The sequence below is a fragment of the Zonotrichia albicollis genome, chromosome 3 (assembly GCF_047830755.1).
Source record: "Zonotrichia albicollis isolate bZonAlb1 chromosome 3, bZonAlb1.hap1, whole genome shotgun sequence".
NCBI lineage: Eukaryota > Metazoa > Chordata > Aves > Passeriformes > Passerellidae > Zonotrichia > Zonotrichia albicollis.
This window is the reverse complement of record NC_133821.1, coordinates 113,328,256-113,353,973: the sequence shown is the minus strand read 5'-3', so window position 1 is coordinate 113,353,973 and position 25,718 is coordinate 113,328,256. Positions and strand designations below refer to the sequence as shown.

The 25,718-nt window shown below is 37.0% G+C and overlaps 1 protein-coding gene across 5 annotated transcripts in view; it reads left to right on the top strand.

Annotated features, from left to right (window-relative positions):
* Positions 1-25,718, top strand: part of EPHA7 (EPH receptor A7) — a 165,571-nt gene that overhangs the window by 116,142 nt on the left and 23,711 nt on the right. For 3 of the 5 annotated variants that reach the window (XM_005483973.4, XM_014264923.3, XM_005483970.4), the window contains exons 6-13: positions 2,745-2,869; positions 6,461-6,629; positions 14,129-14,237; positions 14,936-14,991; positions 18,788-18,913; positions 22,979-23,164; positions 23,723-23,784; positions 24,783-24,992. In XM_005483973.4, coding sequence (XP_005484030.1) covers positions 2,745-2,869; positions 6,461-6,629; positions 14,129-14,237; positions 14,936-14,991; positions 18,788-18,913; positions 22,979-23,164; positions 23,723-23,784; positions 24,783-24,992 — 1,043 coding nt within the window. The remainder of the gene's footprint in view (positions 1-2,744; positions 2,870-6,460; positions 6,630-14,128; positions 14,238-14,935; positions 14,992-18,787; positions 18,914-22,978; positions 23,165-23,722; positions 23,785-24,782; positions 24,993-25,718) is intronic. The other 2 variants (XM_005483969.4, XM_014264924.3) reach the window with 1 other exon arrangement.

Here is a 25,718-nt window from a genome sequence, read left to right as displayed (position 1 = left end):
TTTTAGGAATCTCATGTGGTCTGGGAAGTATATGCAACATAATTGTCTTCAGAGCTGCCAGCATATGCAAGGTTGGACTGTAGGTTTGGACTTTCTCTTTTTCCTCATGTGATTCTTCTAGCAATGAAAGGTAGCACAGCTTTCTTAGTTTTGGGTGCAAAAACCCCCCCCCAAAAAAAAATTACCAAGAACTCTACACACAAACCCCAAATCAAACCAAACCAATTTGAATGCCGTCTTTCAATGTTGATAAATCTCTGGGATTTTAGTTTGAATGGAAATTCTTAAAGAATGGAATATACCTGGTTTTTATGTACAGGTGTTAAGCAGGAATGTCGCACAGTGTATTTCATTTCCTCAATTAAAATCTTTCCCCTCTCTCGGTTCCTCCTCCTTCACATTCCTGTTCCTTTCCCACATACACAGAGTTAACTAATATCAAGTTTATTTTACTTCCCTGCTTTAAGAAAAATGAATGCTGTGGCCAACAGAATGAAAAAATTTGATAAGCAAAAAAAAGGCAGGAAACATGGAAAACAAATTCCAGTGACCTAGGTAATATAAAATTGTTCAGTGATAAGTACCAACATTAACAATTTCAGACATCTAAAAGTGTAAGATTAGCAATTTGAGAAACATTTATCTGGATGAGATAGAAAGTTATACATGAAACATAATGACCTCTCTGAAATTCATTCAGTATGCAGAGGTACTTATTTATGCAAAGAAGACAACTAGTTAATCATGTAAAAGAAAACTAGACAGTGAATTAGTTTCCTGCATTCTGGAGTCCTAGCTATGAAAAAAGAATATATTTCACTAATTAAAGAGTGAAAATACTCTCAGCTTTTAGAAAGAGAATGCGAGGAGAGTGAGACTGATCCTGGCTTTGTGCAACAGCCCAAGTTGTTGGTCTGAAACAATTTTATGATTTTATCATTTAGGCAGGCTAGAGTAAGAGATCTTCAACTTTGATTATATTGATTATATACAACATAATAGTTCATAATGAAGATTATCATGCGTAGTTTCAAAACCTAATTTTCATATATTCTTGGAGCCTCCAGTAAAATTTAGCCAACATGAACATGAATGTTGTAATTTTAAATAAATTCTTAGAAACTTCAAAATTGCAGTAAGAAGTTAACAATCTAATGTAATTTTTCAGAGGATTATTTTCTTGATTGTGCTGCAGGTATTTTAATTTGATCATTATGTTCTTATACTTAATGATACAGGAGTGTGCATTCTAGATGTTTTATGTTATTTTAAAAAACTAGAGAAAGCGAAGATCATCTTGTTGCATGGGATAAGAATTGAATTTTATCTGAAGACTACATAATTATACATAATGAAAGCTTTATACACAGTTTTGAAATAAGGTGGCAGTTTTTTACCTAAAATATTTAAAATTATCAGTTTTTTAAGAAGAATTTTAATAAAAAATCAGTATTAGATTCTGTGTTAGAAAAATATATAATTTTATCTCTAATATCTTTAGTATTGTCTCTAGTATGGTATTTCTAATAAATTCATCTCAGGCACCTTTCCTGTGTCTGAGTCTGCCCCAAGACCAAGTCCTTACCCATGTAAATGGGATTTAGCTTTTAACTGTAGGGGGCTGAGAGTCAGGTCCTCCTGTTCTTTATCTTTTGCATGAGCAAAATTGATTTCCATTAAACTGAATGAGAACAAGATCAAGTTCTGCATGGTTCCAATACTGTAGTTGTTTTTCGAAGTGCTATAGTTTTACAAGACTTCTGTTCTAAATTCAGTGTGCATGTTTGAGGAAGACTGTGATGTTTGGTCTCCTTTGATGCTGCACATCAGAAAAATATCTGCTGTCTTTCTTATTAAAAATAAGTTGAGAAAGCAAGTTATTTTTTCAGTCTCTCACAGTTTATTACATTGTCTTAAACATTTTTATGTGAGAGTCAATGTCTCTATAATGCTCTTATATTGGGTTTGGAGTTCTTTAATTTCAAAAGGTCCTTGTTTGTGGGCGATATTTATTAGGAAACTCAGTGTGTGTACATGTGTGTGCACAAAGTGTGCATTTATTTATATCTCTGTAGAGTGAGGCGGAGGAAGACAGAGTCGCCTTTGTTCCATAAGATCTACTCCTTAAATTGTTTGCACTTTCAGAAATGCTAAGACCAAATATGGAAACTCAGCTCTAAAGAGAAAATGTCCTGGAAAGGTTGGAACTAATGAAAAAGAGTAGGCTTACTCTCTTAACAAAATCATTTTCATCACCATCATGTCGTAATCAGATAATGTGAGAGATTATTTCTAAGCAGAACTGGAATTAGTCATATCAAATCAGCCTAAAATGTGATTTTGTTTCTAAAATATTATTTCTCTTTTTATGTGCATTTCAGAAACATATGCAATAAATATTTAGACTCTTAATTTGCTACACATCAGTCTAAAAATTTGATTTGCTCTCATCATCAGAATTAATTTGCTTAATTGTTTTTCCTATCCCATCAATCTCAGTTTTGTACTAACTCAAACAATGACACCTTTTGCTGTTCGCACTTTAGTTCGATTTCTGTTCTAAGTTTATGAACAGTAATAGGCATCTGCTAGAATATTCATTAGCTTTGAATTGTGAGCTATGAAAAGGTGCTTTCTTTTACCTTAATGAAAGTTGCTCAGCGTGGGGTGGATCAGTAATGACATTTGATTTTAGCCATCCAGCGAATTTGCTTTTTATTTATTGACGCATCTTGTCCAAACAGCTCCCTCGCAAGTTAGTGGCGTAATGAAAGAAAGAGTGCTGCAGAGGAGCGTGGAGCTTTCCTGGCAGGAACCAGAACATCCCAATGGAGTCATTACTGAATATGAAATCAAGTATTATGAGAAAGTAAGTGCTAAGATTATCTGTAATGTGCAACAATGTGGTGTTTGCTTTATGCTGGCTTGCTGCATTGTGGAACAGTGTTAAAATCATCAGCTATCAACTGCCTCGTCTCTCCAAAGTCAGTGATTTTGCTTGTTTTTAATAACCAGCTAAATCCTGCCATTATTATTGCTGTCATATGTCTCAAATATTATATTGTGGCATACTAAAAATGAAATATACACTTGAAATTGCCTTTCTTTCCTTTTTTTTTTTTTTAAATGTTAAGTTGTACTTGATTTTTTTTTTACCATTAAATTCCTGGTTTTACATCTATTCTGCATTGTGTTTGAAGCTTGTTTCATTTCCTTCTGTACCAATGTAATTCTAGTCCTGAAATGATGTATCAAATAAAACTCCTGACTACATTTTGTACTTCCTTATGAGCTGGGCATCTTCTACTTGACGTCTGAAAATTTTCAAAACACTTCCTAGACTTTTAGGAAATAAATATTCCTTATTTGTCCTTTTAAAAGGGACCAGGACTGTGAAATATATCTTTCACTTGTTCTGTCAACACAACAATGAATGGAAGGCTGCTTTTCAGTAGTAGATGAAGTGATCTCTGTTTCTGGTAGAGTGAAATTGCAATCTTACTGATGTCAGTCGGAGTTTTGCCATTCATTTCAGCATGTCTAGGGCTTCATTCATGATAACTTTGAAGTACTGCAGAATAAAAAAATTCTGACAACCGTAAACTGGATGAAAGCAGAGTGAAGGCAGGTTGTGCAGCTCTGTGTTTGTCATGGGACCCAGACTAAGTTTGGCTCCTCCAGATTCCCTGGGAAATTGTCTGTATAACGTATCATGCTCCTAATTTTTATAAAACATTCTGGGGAAAAAAAAAAAAAGAAATTTAATTGCATTTAATTACGATGAAAAAAAATTAATAAAGAGACTCCTTTTGTGGTCACTCATGAAGACATTTCTGCAGGCAAGGTAATAGTACCCCTTTATCAAAAAGAGCATGTCAGCTTGCTAGGTCACAGAGTCAGGTAAATTCAGCCCAGATTGAATGTAATATCAAGTGTCATATTTCATTTTCAGTGCTGAATTACACAAATATACTTATCAAAAGATCTTTATATGATTTGGGAAAGGAATAAATTTTTTATTTGTTGAGGCTAACTTCCAGTTTAAGTTGTTCACTCTAATGATTCTTATAATAAAATCTAACAGGTGGGTACAGATAGCTAAATAATTCTTTGGAAGAAATTCTACTAATTTTAGCAGATGATTTTTGTCCCTCGAGCATGTGTGTGTATTTACAAATGCAAATAAAGTCCAAGTATTTTAAAAATGTTACATATTTAACAAGGGCAAAACTGTCCTCTGAACAAAAAAAAAAAAAAAAAATCATTTGAGAACCAAAAACCTTGCATTTCTTTAAGGTGCAGAGCTGTTTCTAATCTGTTCAAGTAAAATAAATAATTTAAATGGGTAATGTAAAATGACAGAAAAATTACCAAGATACTCAGCTTTTTATATAATGATAGCTTTTAGAATCTGGCTTTTATTATTTTCCCTATATACTGATTTTAATAACCAGCAGAATTTCATTGCCAGTTTTCTCTGTGTTTGCAAAAAGAAAAATTGATGTTAAAGTTTTTTTTGTTTTTTTTTAGTGGAAGGACCTCTTCCAGTATTATACTTAGTACAGTGAAATTAATAAAAGAGAATAAAAAGCTCATTCTAGCAGTCACAGATAAACTGGACTATATAACTTTAACTGAATCAATTTTTGCACAAATACTGAAATGGTTGTTTTCCTTCCAAATAAATGCATTTCAGCTTTAAAATTAATTCACAGTCTTCTTGCTCAGAATGAGAGAGGTCGTTTAAGTTTTGTTCCACCAGTTTAGAAGAGAAGAAAAATAAAAGGATTTGAACTTTCAGCTCCTTTTAGAGCCAAATTAAATCAAACATTTTTTGTCATTCTGAAATACTCTGATAAGTGTTTTTTTCACCGCTCAATCTGGCTAGGGCTGGAATGGAAATGGCCTGAAATCTCCAAAGTAAGCCTGTCCTGTGAGATTTCTAGTGCAGGTTATTTTTTTTTTTTTTTGTATTTATTTATTTTTGAATACAAGGACTGTTGGCAATTCAAATAAGCCTCATTTATGCATCAAAACCCAAGCTGGAATTCCACTGTGGTTTACAGTCCTGAACCTGACTGTTTATGGTTTCCTTACTCTTGTGTGTCATCTCTAAAGCATTTCTGTTCTTTCTCACATACCAACACACATTCTGCCACAGTCCTCACTTACAGATTATTTAAACTCTCTAGGAGAAGATAGGGAAAATTGTGGCTGGCCAAAACTGTGGGCTTGCTCAAGTAACAGACTGGGCAAGAACCAGGAGAAGCCCTTACCGAATCTGAAAAAAGAAATCATGTATGTTCTGTATAACCCTGTATTTCAGCAAAAGCCATTGTTGCTTTACTGACTGTGACAGGGAAGGCTCTCCATCACTTTTAGCTGGTGAAATATTATTGAAATGAGTTACAGATTTATTCCTTCCCTCTGTATCCGTCTCATTAGCAGTGCTGTGTTCAGCTCATGCTTCTCTGGTCATGTGGTGCATTCAGATGGTTGGTTAATTCATCTCTTCTGCCCTTCAAATCAGGGTTGCATCTGCCACCAAAAATCAACAGGGCTTCACATATCTATGCTGAAACATAATCTGTGTCAGTAAATGTGATGAATAAGTATAGCTTTTTGAATACTCTAATGATCTGTGATACAGCTTTTGTACTATTTGAAAGTGAGTTATTACTCATAGGGTTTGTAATCTTACAGCTTCAAATTTGTGGAGACTCATACTGAGCTTCTTTCCCTGGGTTCCTCTTTATGCCTTAGAGCCTAAAACTGAGAAAAGACTAAAAACCAGAGATAAAAATCCGAATGAAAACTGAGTTAAGGACCTCAGAAATTATGCAAAATCCAGCCAATTATATGTTGGCAATATTGCATTTTTTAGAGGTGATAGAAGGGTACGATGTCAAAGTAATGATGTCAGAGTTTTTCCATTCATTTCACAATGTCTATGACTTCATTCATTATAACTTTAAAGTACTCTAGAAATAAAAAAATTCTGACAGCTGTAAACTGAATTAATGCAGAATGAAGGCAGGTTGTGCTGTGAAGGCAGCCCTATGTTTGTCATGTTCTGACAATGAAAGAAAAATTTCCCTGTCCTTGAACTGTTTAGACCTCACAGGTTCCCCTGGAAAGCTGTGGTTGAATTTTTCCTCATCAAAATTTCACAAAATTTAATCAGAGCCAAAAAAGCAATCTTTTTTTTTTTTGGATGTTTTCTGTTTTCTCAGTAACAACATGAGCATCCCATTTGAATTTTATGTTACACTTAGAGCTCATCATTGCATTGACAATGTTTTGTAATACTCCACAGAGTATGCTTTATTTTTGTCATTGGGGGAAGAGACCATTCAGCAGTTGAAATAAACTACTCAGGCTGGCTGTCAGTTGCTGTTGTGCAATCATGATAAAATCTGATCTGTAAATGTCATTTAATCTTTTGTATTATTGTTTCCAGGATCAAAGGGAGAGGACCTATTCAACAGTGAAAACCAAGTCCACTTCAGCTTCTATTAATAACCTGAAGCCAGGAACAGTGTACGTTTTCCAGATCCGTGCTTTTACTGCTGCTGGTTATGGAAATTACAGCCCCAGACTGGATGTTGCCACATTGGAAGAAGCCACAGGTAAGACATTAGGCTTAAAGGAAAATAACACTTTCTGTAGAGGTAGTAAGTACAGCAAGAAAGGAAAGTGTCATAAGCAATATAATTACAATTAGAAAGAGTTTGGTTCTACATGAAGGTGAATTTTTGTCATTGTCTTTCGAAGGATGAGCTTCCATAGTTTATTTTACCATAGAAGTCAAAACTAGCTTAATAATTGGCTGGAGGAGATTTGTTACATGTTAGATTCTTCTCCTTTGCTCTCCTTCTAATACACAAAGATTTTTCTTTTTTTTTTTAATTCAAATACACTCTTATTTTTTCCCACAAAAGAAGTGAGTAGTGGTCAGCTGAATAACTCAACTAGAATCTTCTGTAACTGGGGAGAGAAGGAAGGAGATTTCAAGCCCCAAGGACTTCTCCAGGCTATTTTTTTCCATTTGATTTTCTGAAAAAAAACCCCAACAACTTGTTAGTTTAGTTTATGTGTGTGTCTTCAGCTGTAATTCCATCTTTAGTGTATTTTGAATTCATTGGCAATTTAGTAAAGAAATGGGAATCTCAAAGATACTAAGTTATTTTCAGGCTCATATAAAAAGTTGTCAGCTGTGTAACCAAAAATATTCTTCCGTCAGTGAGACCTGGTAGCCCTGAGCCACTTCACAGGAGCTGTGTCCCTGGCAGCGCCAGCCCCCTGTTACAGACCCAAATTTGGTTACCCTTGTTTAGAGCATTTGCTTCACGTTGACCTTGACATCGGGTCAGCCACATTGGGAGCTGGAAATACAGGGATACCTAGGCTGTGAATTCAAAGGGTACGGATGCCATGCACTCTTTGGACCCTGGGCAGTGGTCTATCTAAGAGTGTGTGCAGACAGTGAATTTAAGGGTATGGATGCCATACACTCTTTGCACTCCATGCAGCAGTCTCTCTAAGACTGTGTGCAGACAAACATTATTGTATCCTGTTAATTGCATCCAGGTGTTGCCTGAACAACTTGTGGTTATTCTTAATATACAGTGGTTAATATACAGTGATTCCACCTTAGTTCCACACAGAATATAAAAACTATAAATAATGAATAATACCACATATCTAATAGACATAATTGAAACAATAATTATCATAATAGCAGCAGTAAGCTGTTATTACTAATATTATTAGCTCTGTGTCTAATAGCATACTTCCCATCTGTAGAAAAGTCAGTAACAGAATCCCCATTTTGCAGAAAGGGAACCTGAGGTACAGCCAGAAATAATTTCTTATTTTGAATAGTTTTCTGGAAAACAAATTAGAAGTCTGTCATAATAAGTTTCTGCTAATTAGATAATTTATTGTCCATAGTGGTTTAAAATTATTGCATCAAAATATTTCCCCAACATTTCTTTAATTATCTGAGTATTTTTTTTACATACTGAATGTAAGCAGACTGGTAGCTGCTAATATTAGCAAAGATGATTTCAAAGATAAACAGTTTTGACTGGAGTTTGGTCAACATATGGGAGATTAGAAAATCCTATAATAAATGCATCACTGACCACTCTCCTGTACTCCTTTTCTGATTCAGATGATGAAAAAATGCATATAAACCACAGGGATTCTTGGCCAGGATGCACACCAGGTTTCTTTTGTCACAGGCCAGCTATATGCTTTGAGATGCCGTGAAAAATGTCCTGTGTTTTCATTAAAGAAGATTCTAAAAGTAGCATATTTTCCATTATCTTGACATAACATTATGAAATATAATTCCCAGCAAGGAAAAGCATCCAAGATTTCCCATATAGGGTTTTCAGAAATAATTAAAATGTTGGTAAAATATAGCAAATTCCATTAAGCTCTTCTGAAATTGTTTTACATTAAAGTATTAGTTTCTTGTATTTTATTTATAATTTTATCAGAACTTACATATTCATCAAATTTGTCTATTGTTAGCATTCGAAAGGAAGACCTTTATTGGATTGTTTTTGGGAAATATACCTCAAGGGACATACCATGCAAGTGAACACTAAACTGTCTTATGTTACAGTTTAGAGGCTTTGGCTTCTTCTCATTATTACATGGATTTCTGAATTCAACTTTTAAAAATGTCAAAGTATTTTAAGAAAAAATGCACACATGTATACATTTGTGTAAGAATATATGTAATAACAACCACATTCAGTCATGTTGCCTACATGGATTTGTCCTGGCACTTCCTCTGGTTGGCACTGTTTGGTTGGTGTTGTTAATTAAGTAGATTTTTGAACAGTCTGCTGTTTTCTGAATCGTGATAGAAACTGTATAGCCACTTTTTCAATATTTGAGGAACTATTATATCCATTATATTAATACTATCTGATATGTGAAATAAACATATATTATACCTGTATTGGATCATATCATACATGTTGGGTATTGCATAGATATTTATGGAAAAATTTCAAAATTATGACGTAAATATGCTTTATAAAGGCAAACCATTTCTGTTCTACACTGTGTTCAATCAATGGCTTCTAGTTGTATTTTTTTGTTGTCTGGTTATTAGAAACAGAAGTCCCTCTGGAAAAACACACAAATGTATAAAATATCACTGAAGTGCCAATTCTATCTCCTGGTTCACTGGCACATTTAGAAGTCAAGTTAAGTGGTTTGTAGCCAGTGGACCTAAAGGCAATCCTCTGCTTTTTGTGATGGAAGCTGATCTTTCCACTTACAGAATCACAGAATCAATTGGGTTGGAAAAGACCTCTGAGGTCATCGAGTCCAATCTTTGGCTTCTTTACGGCTCTTACTGTTAAAGTAGAAGCGCTTGACAAAACCTGGCATGAAGACTTGGCTTTTTCCTTTTTCCATGAATCAGAGTAAATCGAACAAGATTGAAGCATTGTGCATACGTAAAATTGATCTCCAAAGTCTGAGATACCAATACTACAAATTCTGCAAATTTTTGTAGAAGGCATAAAGCTCATACTTAAGAAATACTTAAGAAAGTAGTATTTGGCATGCATGGATCCGGTTATCATTGAAGTTTTCATGGTAAACTTGGTCAAGAATTCTTTTCCAGAAATTGTGCATTTGAAGTTGCTTGCATGAGAAAAGGTTGTTGGAGCATCAGCACAGCATTTCAGCTGATAGCGTTTTTTAAATCCTCCAGGGTGTTTAGATATGCATTCCCATCCCTACAACCATGTATTTAAAAGTTGGTTTAAATTTAACTCCTTTAAATTAAGCATTGTGCATTGGATAGCTCAGATCAGGTGTCAGCTGCAGCTGAGTGCCCAAGTACCAGCTCCCTGCATTGCCCCCTGAGCCTGAGCACTGCTTAAGCAGAGGTAAGAACTTCCCTGTCCTGGTGCTGATTCCCTGTCATTGCTGTTGTGGCATCACCTGTGACAGGTAGCCATGCATGCACCCTCTGAAAAGACCTTCTGCATCCCAAAATCATTCCTCTAAGAACACTCTAGCATCTTTGTTTCTGCCAAGCCACAGGGATCATTCCAGAAGCTGTGCTCTGATTCACCCTTACACCAGCAGACTGAGTTCATCACACAGGAGAAGCAGCAGAGTACCTGAACAAGGCAGATGTCTTACACTGCTGTCACTGAATTTATACCAGACCATGCCCACAATCAGCCCCCTCCCCTCTTTTTTTTTTAAAGATATAAAAATAAATCATACATTGCATCCCACCTGTCTTACCAGTTGGCCAGTGTACCATATCTCCAACATTTTCCAGAGCCCAAAAAACATTGTCTACTTGCTTCCAGAATGTGCCAGTACCCAAAATCTGTGAGGCGCTTACATAGAGCAACCCACTCACATATGTCAGCCGCTATGCACTTCTCTTGGCTACTGGACTAGGTGACAGGCAGGACTGGGGATTTTTCCAAACTTTTTTGGATGGATGAAGCTTCACACCCTGGCCAGGATGCTGCCTCTTCTTCACTTCCAAGTGAGGTTTGCAGTGAAGTTCAAAGAGAGATGGAAATAGTTTATGGAAACACTGTGTTTTACAGAAATTTAACCTTCCTTGGGATTGTCTGTTTTGATGACCTAGATAAGTTGCAGAACTGTGTTGTATGACTTATGCCCCTATGCTCTTGCACAAGACAGTCACCACTAATTTCTTAAAAGCGGCATGAGTGGAATATAGGCAAGTCTACAGTAGCATCCTTCTGACCTGTGTATCTCAGAAAGTTATAGTTACTTAAAGATAAGCATTCTTTTTTAGTTCAAGAGTTATAGGAATAGTGTCATTTTCCTCATGTGCATTAGAGTGAATATAGAAAAATTACAAGTTTCTTCAGGAAATAAAATTAGAGAGGTATGTGTATGATGTGTGTATAATCTCCCTCCAGTGCAGAGTATTCTAAATCTGTGTAGTGCAACAAGGGGTTTTTTATTTTGGGGGAAACAGTTGGTACAGGTCAGTGTCAGTGAAAAAATAAATCATGTTGATTGGCTTACTTCTCCCAAGAAAATTCTGGGTTATTTGTTTCTATGGGAACCTCTGAAGTCTGTAACAGGAGCCCAGTTCTGTGGAGTTCATAAAACCTGGTATAGGCATTCCAGTTCAGTTACACTATCAGCACTACACCATTTTAGCATACTGTTAATTTAGTTAATCAGATATCAATTTGGTTTCCTTTTTTCCTTCTCTTTCATCTGTTGGCTGCATTTCAGTCATGGGACAGTTTACACGGCCCCAGGCCTGCTGGAGACAGATGGGGTTCACCTATCTTAAAAGGGGAAAAGGATTCTAACTCATGAGTTTGCAGGGCTGATTGACAGGACTTGAAACTAGGTTTGAAAGGGGAGGGGGGTAAGACCAGGCTTGCTAGAGGTGAGTCTAGGGGTGGCATGCCAGTGTTGGGGGTGAAATCAACCCAACTGAAGTACATTTACACCAATGTATGTACAAAGTACATTTACACACAGTGTATGGGAAACAAACTGTGAAGGGGTGGAAGGAAATATTATAGGCACAGAAACAGCCTGCCCCTGTGTGCTGAAAGATGAGCCAGTGGGGAAGAAAACTGGAATGGCTGAATAGGGAGCTTTCACTGCAACTCAGGGAAAAAAAGTTTATGATCTTTGGAAGAAAAGGGGCAGGCAACTGAGGAAGCATATAAGGGTGTTATTAGGTCATGTAGAGAGAAAACTGTGCAGGTGAGAGTTCAGCTGGAACTCAATCTGGCCACTGTTGTGAAATAGAATAAGTGTTTTTTTTAAATAAACTAACCACAAAAAGGGTCAAGGAAAATATCCATCCTTTTCTTGATGTGGAGGAGTGTAGCCAAGGATGAGGAAAAGGCTGAGGTCACAGAGTACTGCAGATTGGCCAATGTGACATCCATCTACGAGAAGGGCTGGAAGGAGGGTCTGGAGAGCTACAGGCTAAGATCAGCCTGACCTTGGTGCCAGGGAAGGTCATGGATCAAATAATTTTGAGTCTGATCAAATGGCACATACAGGACAGCAAATGGATCAGGTACAGCCAGCTTGGGCTTCAGAAAGGCAGGTCTTGCTAGATGAATCTGATCTCCTTTTATTACCAAGTTACCTACTTAGGGGATGTAGTCCACCTGGACTTTAGTAAAGCCTTCAATACTGACTCCCACAGCATTCTTCTGGAGAGACTGGCAGCCCATGGCTTAGACAGGTGCCCTCTTTGCTGGTTAAAACATGGCTGGGTGGCCAGGCCCAGAGGATGGTAGTGAATGGTGCTACATCCAGCAGGTGGGTGGTCACTAGTGGGGCTCCCCTAAGCTTAGTAATGGGGCTAGTCCTGTTCAATATTACAATTGATGATTTAGACTTCCTCAGTAAGCTCTCAGGCAACACTAAATCACACCAGAGTGTTGATCTGCTGGAGGATAGGAAAGTTCTGTAGAGGGATCTGGACAGTCTGAATGGATGGGCCAGAGAATACTGTGTGAGGTTTGTAAGGTAAAGTGTTGAGTCCTGCACTTGTGTCATAACAACCTCATGCAACACTTTCCAGAGTAGCTGGAAAGTGGCCCAATGAAAAGGACCTGGAGATGCTGATCAACAGCTGGCTGAACATGAATCAGTGTGTGCCCAGGCGGCAAAGAAAGCCAATGGCATCCTGGCTTGTTTCAGGAATACTGTGACCAGCAGGATTAGGATAGTGATCATCACTCTGTATTTGGCACAGGTGAAGCCACACCATGAGTCCTGTATACCTTTTGGGCCCCTCACTTTGGAAAAGACATTGTTGCTGGAGCATGTCCAGAGAAGGGAACAGAATTTTCAACAGCACAAGTCTGATGAGGAGAAACTGAGGAGTTGGGGTTGTTTAGCCTGGAGAAATGGAGGCTCAGGGAGAAGCCGCTCTCTAAAAGTACCTGAATGGAGCTTGTTGTAAGGTGAGGGTCGGTCTCTTCTCAAGGACAAGACAGAGCCTCAGGATGCACCAGGGAGTATCAGGAAGAATTTTGTCACTAAACAGATGTTCAGTCATTGGAATGGGCCACTCAGGGAGGTGTTCCAAGTGCCACTGTAAGCAGCATTTACTGCTGTGGATTAGTTGATGTGATGGTGGTATTCAGTCAAAGGTTGGACTTGATGATCTTGGAGGTCTTTTACAACCTAAGTGATTCTATGATTCTGTGATGCCAGCTGACTCCCACTTACACAGTTCCTCATGTCTCATCCTCTATTCATCTTCTGGTTCAGATCCAGAGCTCAGGAGAGCTGTGCTTACTTAATGTATCTGAGTACATGGCCACCCTTATTAGATGTCAGGCAAGCAATGTTTTTAACAAGCTTCAAGGTTTCTCAGGCTAAGTATTACATCCTCAGTTTACATTAATGTGACATGTATACATTTACATATATTAATAGAATTGGCATATCTGAATAAAAAGAGCAATAATGTGGGGATATTTTAGCATGTAAATTCTCTGAAGCATGGAGAATTCTATTTTGTATTAATGTGGAAGCACCTTTTTGTTGCTAAGAGAAACAAATGGTAAGTAATAATAGCCATTTACAATGATTAATAGCAGTAAGAGATTGAAATATGCTACCTAGGAAATCTGTGTTAATAGTGTTTCAGCACAAACATTTTTCTTAAAGACTATTTCCTTGTAAGCCCTCAAAGTCATATCAATGAGTTTTAGAGTTAGGGATTACTCTCCTACTGTCCCTCCTTCAGGGATATCCAGGACTCCCCTTTTAGGAGGGAGTCAAAACAGATGCAGCAAAGCAGTAGTAGGGAGTGGAAGTGGCTGATGTAGTGTTGCTGGCTGTCAGGTAATGGCTGTACCACTTTGGCCAAGATAATTCAAGCTTGGCTTCTTTCTATTCAATATAGACAATCGTTAACTCATACAGCATTTAGTTGAATTTCCAATAGAGGCCCTTCTTTAGACTAACTTCATCCATGTAAATGTTTCAGACAAAGGTAGTCTACAACAGTAGACAGTCTACAATTCATGATGATTGACTTAAATTTTTGAAGTCCCTCAGTAGGGATTAATTTTTAACTAATCTCAAATCTGTGCTCTGTTTGCAGCCACAGCAGTTTCCAGTGAACAGAATCCTGTTATTATCATAGCTGTGGTTGCTGTGGCAGGAACAATCATCCTGGTCTTCATGGTGTTTGGATTCATCATCGGACGAAGGTATTGCATCTTTGATGGATGTAAGCACATCTGACGCCACTCTTTTGAACTCTTGAGACATAAATAGAACCTGGGATAGTAATTTGCAAAACTGAAACAGAAAAATTCTCTAGTAAGGACAGTTTTCATTTAAATCCCGTTATCAATTATACGGTTTGTCCTCTTATTTTGGCAAGATACTTGTATCAAGATGTTCTTTTTGTCCTGTGTAAATGTGCTGTAAAAGGAACCCCTAGCAGGTTCTTTACCTCTACTCCTCAAAGTCTCCCTTTCTGTTCAGTTTTCTCACATGGAGAAGTCTGACACTTTATCTGATCAGCCTTTAAATGACTTTACATTCAAAAAAAAAGAGACACAGCAGTAAGTTTAAGAATAACCTCATGTAAAACAGTGTTCTACTTTCAAGTTCTTTAATCCTCTGTTTTATCTGTAGAAGCCTTTCACCAGAACTAGAATTTTTTTCTCCAAGACCTGTCCCGACTGGTATTTGATACAAAAGCCTTTTGATTGCAACTGTTCATGATTTATTTAAAACTCTGCTGTCAATAGAATTATGGGTGAAAGTTTCAAAGGGCCTACAGCAGTTAGGTGCTCAGTGCCTGAAAATCCCAGCCTGCAGAACTGATTTTGTCAGGACTTTAGATGTGATAAGTAAATCATTATTTACTAGTAAAACTGGTGTTTTCTTTTCTTTTCAGGCATTGTGGCTATAGCAAAGCGGATCAAGAAGGGGATGAAGAACTTTACTTTCATTGTAAGTGTTTTGCTTTTTTTCCCGCCTTTCAAAAATTCCAAATTGCAATAGTGTAGACAATACTAAACCAAGACTCCATGAAAGATAATGCCATAGGAAATTCAAAAATGCTGTGTAAATAGCAGGTGGGAAGTTAAACATTGTAAAAATGTGAGCTACAAAAAACGCAGATTAAAGTCAACATTGCTCACACAGATGGTTTTATTTCTATATATATCTATGATATACTGTTGTTTTCATTCTGCATATTTTGTTTTCTTTTGGTTGCTTTGAATACATGTTTCACATTGTCCTAATGATCCCTCTGAGGTGCAGCATTCAAGAGACCTTTGCCTAAGTGACTTTTTGATCTTTACCTCAGGCAAACTTCAGGTGAAGAAAATGTGAGTCACTGCATCCCCCTAAAATGAAGCTGTTCTGCTCAAAAGCTGTGTGCTGCTACTGCGAATACAGTAGTACCATCAATATTTACAAAACATGATATCCTTAAAAATAGAATATTTAATGTGAAAAGAAAGGTCAGCCACTTCATTATTGTTGTGTGATGTACAATCACTTGCTTAGCTAAGAATAGTACCTAAAGCCTCTCTTGTTAAAATCACATCTACCATTTCAACTTAAACTAGAACCCTGGGAAAACTCAGTAAAACACATCCTTCTTGGATTCATGACAATTGAAAATGTAAGGGGAAAGGAATGTTTTAATCTGTTTTAGAATTAGTCATTAACTCAGGAAGCGTGTTAAACTAAGTTGCAAAATTATTTTGAGCAACCATAATTGAAAAAAGTCACAGAATTAAACTGAACATAAGTTCTGATGCAGAACAATGCCAGTCTTTCCAGTCTTCTCCCATATCTGGTCACTCTCATATTAGTACATGTTATTTAGTCATGCTATGCTGTATTTAGCCTTTGTTGTCTACCAATAATTGCAGTTGTACCTTAAATCCATCAGATTATTATTTTTTTATGAAAGCTATAGGGATTGTTTTAAGTGTGTTAAAATCATGAGCTATTATCTAAAAGTAATGTCACATGGAAAATGAAGTAGCCACTAGTCATAAATTCTAAGCATTTTCTCAATGCATTCCTCTTTAAATGAATAGTTCTAGCCAAAGCTCCACTCAAAATCAGATCAAGGTTCTGTTTTACCTTTCTTCCCTGAAAAAAATAGCTGGAAATTGATCACAGTTCCTAAGTTTGGGTGTGTGGCTTTCTAAATTGTTTAAATGCAGTGAGTGTCTAAGTAGTGACATCATTGCAGCTTTAGTCAATCAATTCATAAACTGCACCAGAAAGGTGGAAAATATTAATGAGATTAGAATTATGTATCATGCACTTTGCAGTGCAGCTGATTTAAAAGAATTTGTCAAAAATCTCATTTTACTTAAATGCTGCTCTTCTGAGAGTGATGGATTTGAAATTTGCCTCTCATAATGCATTATAAGCTTTTCACATCTCCAGAAGAGCTACTGCTTTTACTTTTAAAATCCCCATTATGTCCTTGAAGGAAAAGATCAGCTACGTATTCCTGTTTTTCAGTTTATTAACAAAAGGGATACACTAACTAAATAATTTATCTCTATTGTTGGCAACATTTTTTCTTTTTTATTTCAGTAAAAGTGTAAATTAGTTAATTTGAAAGCTGCTACTTAATAATTGATATTTGATCCAGAAATGGTGAAATTTTATAAGTGTTCCTTTTCCTCCTTTTGGTTTCAAGAAATCTGGTTATCTAGCAAATTAGTCTGATTATTGAGCATACATAGTGTTTCTTAAATCATGGCACCAGATAGAAGTCACTTCTTGCCAAACTAGTTTTCCTTCATCTGTTGATTGTAGGTGTACATTTGATAGCCATGTACAGAGTGAGATGGAGCCCAGTGCTGTGGTCACCAGCTTGGTCACAGAGCTGTGCACACCAGTTTGGTGGCCTTTTGCACACCAGTTTGGTGGCCTTTTTCTCTGTAATAGGTAGACAACATTCTTCTGCACTGAGATACCAGACTGGATTTTCAGAAATGTAACTTGCAACAAGCACTTACTTAGAGCAACAACTTACAAACATTTTTAAAGCAGTGTATTTAATGGACCATCATATATTTCATTTCAGTTCCCTTCATCTCTATTTGACCTCAAGTGCTACACTTGAAGATACAAGTACAATGGAGGAGTTTAGTCAAGCAATTCAGATTTATATTTGGTTTCCTCCTCCCTTTTTCATCTAAGAATGTCTGCACATGCAGGCCAGCATTATTTCACGTTGCTATGCCAGGATAGCCTTGGCCTGTCAAAATGTTTTATGACAGCTTGAACAAAGACCCGTCAGAGGCCCACTTGAGATTCACAAGGTTACTTCCAGTCCAGGCCCTTTATCACAAACACAGGAGGATGTCTCCTTCTCCATCTCCTTGCCTTAAAGCACTACTACCAGAGGTCAACCTACTACTTAATTCTCATTTTGTCCAGTCTCTTTTGGTTTTAAGAAATAAATATTTATAATTAAAAAAATATCAGCATTCAAATTTCAAATACAGCTAAAAGAACAAATAATTTAAGTACATTATGTGACAGATAACAACATCTGGGCAACATTTCAAATAATTTCCCTGGATGTCAATTCATTATATTACTGAAACAATTTCTGTAGGTTTGTTTTTATTTTTCTTATGGTTTGTGGATTAAGGTCATTAATACCATCTAAAACATAAATACACATGATTACTAAGCTGTTTTTCAGTATGATTTCAAATTTAATATATTTTATGTTAAATTCAAAGAATACAAAGCCACTGAAAATTATTTATGTTTTGTATTGACTTTTGATCCGGTTCTTGTTTATATCAATTAACAGAAGAACATTTTTGCATTTTCATATTGAGTTTTAATTCACTGATTTAATTAAAGCTCAAGAGTATAATCCTTCTGAGCAAATTTGTGTCATAAAAATCGACTGATTAATAGATTTCCAGGAGCTTGTACTTTGGCCAGAATAGTGAAAGATAATTTACCTGAATCATCCTCAAACTAAGGGAAAAAACTGCATGCTGGCCAGAGCACTATGCTGCCTGGGCTGTACTAAGCATGGAGAAAAAATGAGCAAAAAACAAGTTATTGCATATTATTCACTTAGGTGCTTGAGAAGGGAGATAATTGTGCCACAGAGGCCACTTTGCCTTCCTGTGCCTTTACAAGTTGGCTGCAGGTGTTTCTCATGTTTGTATTATAGTGCAAGAAATACACCTAAGGTTGTAATTTCGGAGTGCTGTGAATAGTTTGACTATTGCCACAGTCTACAAACAATATTATATTCAGTAGATTAAGCAAATTCAAGGGGGTGGAGGAGCCTTTCAAATCCCACTAGAGGAGAGAAATAACATAAAGAAATGCTGTTTACACATCCTGGGTGAAGAGGATAAGATGTCCTTACACAGAAAAGAAACTTTCACCTTCTCTGCTGGCATTATACCCTTTCCCCGCTTTGTTTTTACTCCCACTCAACCCTTGCATTTTATTCCATTAAGCACTATTTAATATTTATTGTTCTTTCAGTTCAAGAGGAGATGCAGATGCTAATGTTAGTAATTTTTTAGAGATGGGATTGTTTATACTTGTGTGTCAGCATGCTTGCAGATGATGCCTAAAACTAAGGTTGCCTCTCAGAGTGGCTCTGGCTCAGGCGGCATGGAAACAGGTTCACTCTTCCAAGGAGCACTCTGCATAATGAAATTCCTGGGCTGACTGCACAATAAGTGCTTTTGCTTCATCACAGTCATGCTTTCTTACATCATTACAGTTAAATTTCCAGGCACCAAAACCTACATTGACCCTGAAACCTACGAGGACCCAAATAGAGCTGTCCATCAATTCGCCAAGGAGCTAGATGCCTCTTGTATTAAAATTGAGCGTGTGATTGGCGCAGGTAAGGCTGCCGTGGCTTCCTGATTCAACTGTTCCATTTAGCCGGGATCGAAACTCATTCATCATAATGACAGGCAAATAATTATACCTCAGGTATAGAAGAACTTTTTGAATTTGCCAGAGTGGTTAAGAGCAATGAAGCCGCACTCGCTTCTAAAATGTAAAACAAACAGGGGAAAAGCCCAGCTACAACTAAAAAAACCCAAATAAATGAGTAAAATTAAAACTCTTGCTTGACATTGAAAGCTTATGGGTTTTTAATCAAGTATCTGCTGTTAAAATTGGAACTGGGGGGAGTGGGCCAGTTGTGCTGCCTATTATTTACTGTCAGAGTAAAGGCGTTAGGCATTTTTGCAAATTCTGCTTGCTTGCCTTTTGTAAGGGGGCTTTTTGACCTCTGCAGCTTTGTTCATGTGAGTAAGGAAAACTGGCTGCAGCACACAATCTTAAATAGAGAGTGGGAAGGTCTTGTTTCTTTATAACAAAATCTTCCCTAAGGCTGTTTTTCCTTCTACCATTTTTCTTTCTGATATTTTATGAATACAAAAAGTTATTGTTTAACTTCTTATGACTGATTGTAATTGCACCAGCACTACATTGCTTTTTTTCTCTTGAACTGTCTACCACCTACTTAAGCCATGGTGTTCATGCTCTAAAAAGGCAGTTTCATTTGTTTGCATTAATAAGATACGTGACATTTTTATTGCACTACTCCATGTAGTGAAATTAAGTTTCCATGAGTAAGAAAAATATCAAATACTTTGGATTCCTGGAGGAAATGTTCTTTTGCTTTCCTGTTGTTTTATATAAGTATTGGTAGAATTCTTTTAAAATCACCTGTAGTTTAGCACTGTAAATTACATGTTGTGGTATTATTTAAAAACAGAAGAAGAAAAATCTTTAAGATAAGCTGTTTTACCTGTAAAAAAATCTTTACACTTAGAATTCACAATGCCTTTTAAAAGTAACCTCAGTCATGTTGAATCATGTCTTAATCAAGGAGTAGTACCATTGAAATTAACCAGACTGCTGAGCAAATTATTCCTTCTATGAGTAAGTGCATAAGAATTCAGCCCTTGCTAACTAGTAATTTTTGTGATGCCAGAATGGCAGCATCTCTTCTAATAGATACACAATATGCAAGATTAGCATGGAAAATTTGCTGAGCTTTATCTTTTGCTTTGAGTTAAAAAGCTACCAGCATAGCAGCAGTTCAGAGCACAAAGATGTATTCATTGGATTTTGCTAATGCCTTCTGAGAAAAATGGTGAAAACACTTGAGCTGCAGAGTATACAGTTTAAAATGCATTTTCACTGTTATGACAAATTCCAGAGTGTTAATTTTCTTGACTGCAGATGAAGTTATTTTTTATTTTAATGAGTATAATTGATAGTAAAAACAACTAACGTGTGTCAGTAGTCAATCTGAAGAAAGTTAATTAGGAGTGCAGTGGTGAAAGCATATTGTGTATCATGTTTAGTTATGGCTTTAACCTGTTGATGTAAATAGCAAACAGGAGTGAAATGAAATGCAGTCCAGGAACAACAGAAGCAAGCAGACCCAAAGCAGCAGTTGAAACTCATACATCAAAGAAGAATATGGAATTTCTGCTAGTGACGGCACCAGAAAAGCCACTTAGCAATCTCAATATGCATCAGCAATGCTGGCCACATCAACTATTGAGTAGTGCCACTCTCTCAGACACAAACAGGGTGCAAGTATGCTTGTACTCAATTTGCATGAGGGATATGTGCTTTCCTCGCCAACATTTTCATTACCATCCCGCTGTGGCCACCTGTCAGATACAGAATATGGTGTCCACTACGTTAAGTTGTTCATACCACACATCCTTTGTTTTAGCCTCTGCTTTGTTGACATGCTGAGCTAGTGGCTGTGCGGCTGTGCAGTATTCCCTCTCTTGTTGTCATATTTTCCTGTTTATTTTTGGGCATCATTTCAGCTGAGTGTACTATTTTCTTGGGAATAAAAGTAGTTCATTGGCTAGCATCCTGGCCTGAAATGCATAACATACAAGTTGAAATTTCTCGTTTGCCCAAGTGTGTGTGATCTGCCTTTGGAAATCAATCAAAATCAGATCACAGAGAGCTGGAAAGGAGTTAAGCCTTAGTGTCTCCTGTGCCAAGTATCCTAATTACCTGGCTCTGAAATACCACAGACACACAGACACACTCCTATACTCGCATCTTGTTTTTGGCATGGAATGAAAAAATTTTGGAAAATACTGCTGGAGAAAATTGTTATCCTTTAGGAAGTTCTTGTGGCTAGGAGCTGTGAGTGGAGTGAGTGGTGAATTCATTAATAGTCATCCACATGGCTAATGAAGTGCAGGAGGGAGGTTAAGGCACCAAGCTAGGGGCAGGAGCAGCTAGTTGTTCTTAGCTCAGTGCCTAAGGATGGTTGGGTTAATATGCAGGCAGGAACACTTGTGTGGTCAATTAGCTTAGGTGCAGCACAAGGTGTATGAAATTAATTTGAGCTAGCCTTGGTTCAGCTAGCATAGAATGTAAGGGCCGGGTATTTGATTCTATATGCAGTCATCTCCTATCAGGCTCGTGAAAAGAGCCATTCTGAGTGGAGATTTGCTCAAACAAGTCAGTTAAAAATGGTCAAAGACTTGATCAAAGTTCTACCCTTGTGGATGAACTGTGAAGCCAAGACACAGGTACTGCTTTTTTATTTCCCAAAGCTCGATTTGGGGCTGATAGGAGAACAGAAGTGTTCAAATACTGATGGTGTCATAAACAAGATTTTTTGCAGCCCATCCATTAAAACACGCCAACATCCATCTCCTCAGGAGTTCAGCCCAACTTCGAGCACACTTCTCTCCACTGACAGCCAGACACCTTTCCAGTGTGCATGTCCACTAAAGTCCTGATCCCACAAAAGGACTCTCTAATCAAACTCTCTGTGCAGGTCATGTCTAGTTCAGTCATTTTTTTCAGCACTCATCCTAAAACATGTTTTAGATGTAGGTTTGTCTGCATACTTGTGTATACGTAATAACTTAATGTTAAGGCACTCCACAGGTATGCAGGAGAGAAATTTCTGACTTCATTTGGTTTGGGGGAGGGACTTGGAACCATATCTCTCAAACTCCAGATGAGTTTGTGAAGTACCAGATCATTAAATATCTTTGTGGTTAATCTTTTATTCAGTAACATCTGTTACTACCTTCTTCTTCTATGTGTACAAGGAGATTTTTCTTCCTGTCTGCAGAATTGGAGATCTCACTTTTGCTCTCTGCTGACACAGCTGTGAGGCAAGGGACAATTCTTAAATCTTTGATAATCTCGTTAATAGTGAGGTAGATATATTGCCATTCAGCTCCACATCTCACATGTTTTCATCCTCTTTTCTGTCTGATGGAATCCAATTACTTCTCTTGAGATTCTGTTGTTGGGGCTTTTTTTTTGTGTTCTTGCTGGCTGTTTGGTCTTTTTTATCACAGGCTTCTTCAAGTTCCAATTGTTTGTTAGTTTAGAGCCTTTTACAAACTTGCAGTATTTACTTGTGTTTGTTTAATGTAACAAAATTGTTATAAGTCACACCTTTCATTTCATAATCTGTAAAGTAAATTATGCTGCTTGAAGGTAATAATGTAGTGCTTCATTTAACACCATAAGGATGCTAAATTAAAAGCAGTTCTGCAAGACCTGACTTCTGAAAGAAAAAAGCCCATTGAAACCAAAGATAGCAAGGAAACCATGTAGAGCAGAATAACATTTTTACTTAGGAATGGTATTACTATTTCAATAATAGTGTTTTCTTATGAAAGCCACTTCATTCTTTATTTTCTGTTTATGAAAAAATGCAAGAAATTGTTAGCAAGTCTCTTAAAATATTCAAATAATAGTCTTGTCAGTTGGCTTAACAGAAGTGTTTATTCCATAGGGGTCAGCAATTCATTTAAGGCGCATGCCAAAGTAATCCATTTCAAGTATGAACACATTAAATTTAAACACACACTTAGGTGGCTATTTGAATCAAGGCCTAAAAGAAATACTGGTATTCAGAGTAATTCAGCATTGATCTGCTTCATTTTAGGAGAGTTTGGTGAAGTGTGCAGTGGGCGTCTAAAGCTTCCTGGCAAGAGAGACGTTGCAGTAGCCATAAAAACTCTGAAGGTTGGCTACACTGAAAAGCAGAGGAGAGATTTTCTGTGTGAAGCAAGCATCATGGGGCAGTTTGACCATCCCAACGTGGTTCACCTAGAAGGAGTTGTTACCAGAGGTAAGCAGCAGCTCAGTCTGTCAGTCAAATAGCAACATGATGGCAGAAAGTACTCTGCCTTATTCATGGTCAAAGATTCAAATTATAAACAGACTGCACACTCCTAATGGATTTTCTCCTGATGCGTAACTAACTAAAACAATACTTGCTTTATGCTACAACCTGAGGAAAAAAATTTAAATGCACACATGATTAAAAGATGAAGTACTTCGAAACATATTATTTTTCTAGTTTCATTTAGCCTCAAAGACCATGCAGAGAGATAAGGTTTCTCATGTCCTTTTATATAATCTGAAGTGTCATTATTCCAGAGTCCTGTTCACACAGCAGGAGTTAGGAGAGCACACTGACTTTTTGATTTGTATGGTTCGATTTTATGAATCATGACCACTTTCCATGCAGATATTTAAGAAATTAGAGCTCTTTAACAGTGCTGGAGGGCTCAGAAATGTTCAGTGTCTGAATGATTCAGTCCTTGAAAGAAATAGCATGGGTTTTATCAAAAAAAGGCACTCCATTTTTTTGCTGTTCTCAAATATCTGTCTTCTTTTCTTTCAGGGAAACCAGTCATGATTGTAATAGAATACATGGAGAATGGGGCCTTAGATGCATTTCTTAGGGTAAGTACTAAAATGAAACCCTAAATAAACATACTTGAAGTCACATATATTGTATATTGTCAATTAAAAAATATTTCTTATACCTGTGCATATATATGTATACATGCATATATAATTAAAATATTAATTATATTTATATCATATTTATTATATTTAAGTATAATTAAAATTATTTTCAGGTTGAAATGGATTTTTGACCAATACTAGCAGGTTCTCTATGTTGTTTCAGCAAAACCAGATCAGAAATTAGAAGATCAGACAGGATCATTTTGGAATTTATGTGATTTTGTGTGGCATAGACACGGTGCATTTTATTATAGTCACCAGTTGAAGTTAAAACCACTGATAACTGAAGTCAAATCTTCGCCCATTTGGGAGCAGAATTTTACCCTATCAGCATGGTGGAAATCAGCATAAAAGAATCTCTACATGAATTGCAATTCTATTTAAGAGATGAACAAGGGGAAAATAAATGTGAATTCACAACAATTTAGTATTGTTTAAATGTGTTCTGAACTTGCCAGTTCTGACTCCTAACCAGGTATGCACGTCAGGGTGAGATGATATGTAAACGCTCTATAGAGAATAGTTTGTTTTTTTTTTTAATAAAATCCAAGCTGTGAATGAAAATTATCAGTAGCTGGGGTTACAAAAAGGAGATAGTTCTTATTTTCTTGATACAAATAATTATTCTGAGAGATGAAGAGCAAGCTATAAGAACATTAGGAAATCTTCATTAGATTTTCTCTCCTGGAAGTGACTTGCCATGAGTTAGTGAGAAATATGCAGTGATTAGCAAGTTTTGTTACTACCAGTACATTAATTACTCACACATTTCTCAACTGGATGCACTGCTTTATCTCTGAAGAAGGTGTGTTTGAGGTGAGTTTCTTTGCCACACAAGGAGTAAATAACTGGAAAGCTGAAGTCATAAAACAAATCCTTATTTCTCTTCTCAGCTATACTAACAAGAATTGCTGCTCCTTTCTTCCCTCCAGAAACATGATGGGCAATTTACTGTCATTCAGCTAGTGGGAATGTTGCGAGGAATTGCTGCTGGAATGAGATATTTGGCCGATATGGGATATGTACACAGGGATCTCGCAGCACGCAATATTCTTGTCAACAGCAACCTTGTTTGTAAAGTATCAGACTTTGGCCTTTCCAGAGTTATAGAAGATGATCCAGAGGCTGTCTACACTACAACCGTAAGATAAATCAATGGGTTTTGATAGTTTTGAGATATGTTTGTTTAGAAGAAGTGTATCTTCTGGAGAGTATAGATAAGACAATTACATTAATTGATGGGGGGTTTTAACCAGTCAAAAGGAAGAGTCTCTGCAGACATCTGTCTCTAATTAGGGGATAATATTTTCATAAGAACATAAATTTTTATTGACTAAGTTCTAGACATTTTGTATGGTATCTTCTTTATTCCATTTCTCATGATTTTCTGATTGAACAAATAAGGAAGTTTTACCCACAAACATTTTAAACATCTAATTTACTATGAGTCAATTAAAATATTTGTAGGCTGTTACTATTTTTCGGGCTAGATTTTATCTCACCAAAGGGAGAGACTAGCTGGAGGCTAGTCTGTGACAAAGCTCAACTGCTGTATTTTCCCTTGCTTTTGGGTGGGACGCTTTTCTTAAATATGCATTCATCAGGCACACTATGCTCTTTATTCTTTTGTTGAGCCAGCTCCACTTTCCCACCCATGGGGCCTCCCTGTACCTATTTTCCCATGCTGAGGGAAGGAGGGGCCCCTGGAATCTGCTCCGACAGGCACAGGGATCCAGGAAACCACACCGGTGCTCACGGCTGTCACTCCTGCTGTTGGGCTCTGAGTGGGATCCTGGTTTAAAAGTGTCAGACCAAGATTTTGGAGGAGCCATATGACACGTCAATGGGATTTATATGCACAGGTTGGG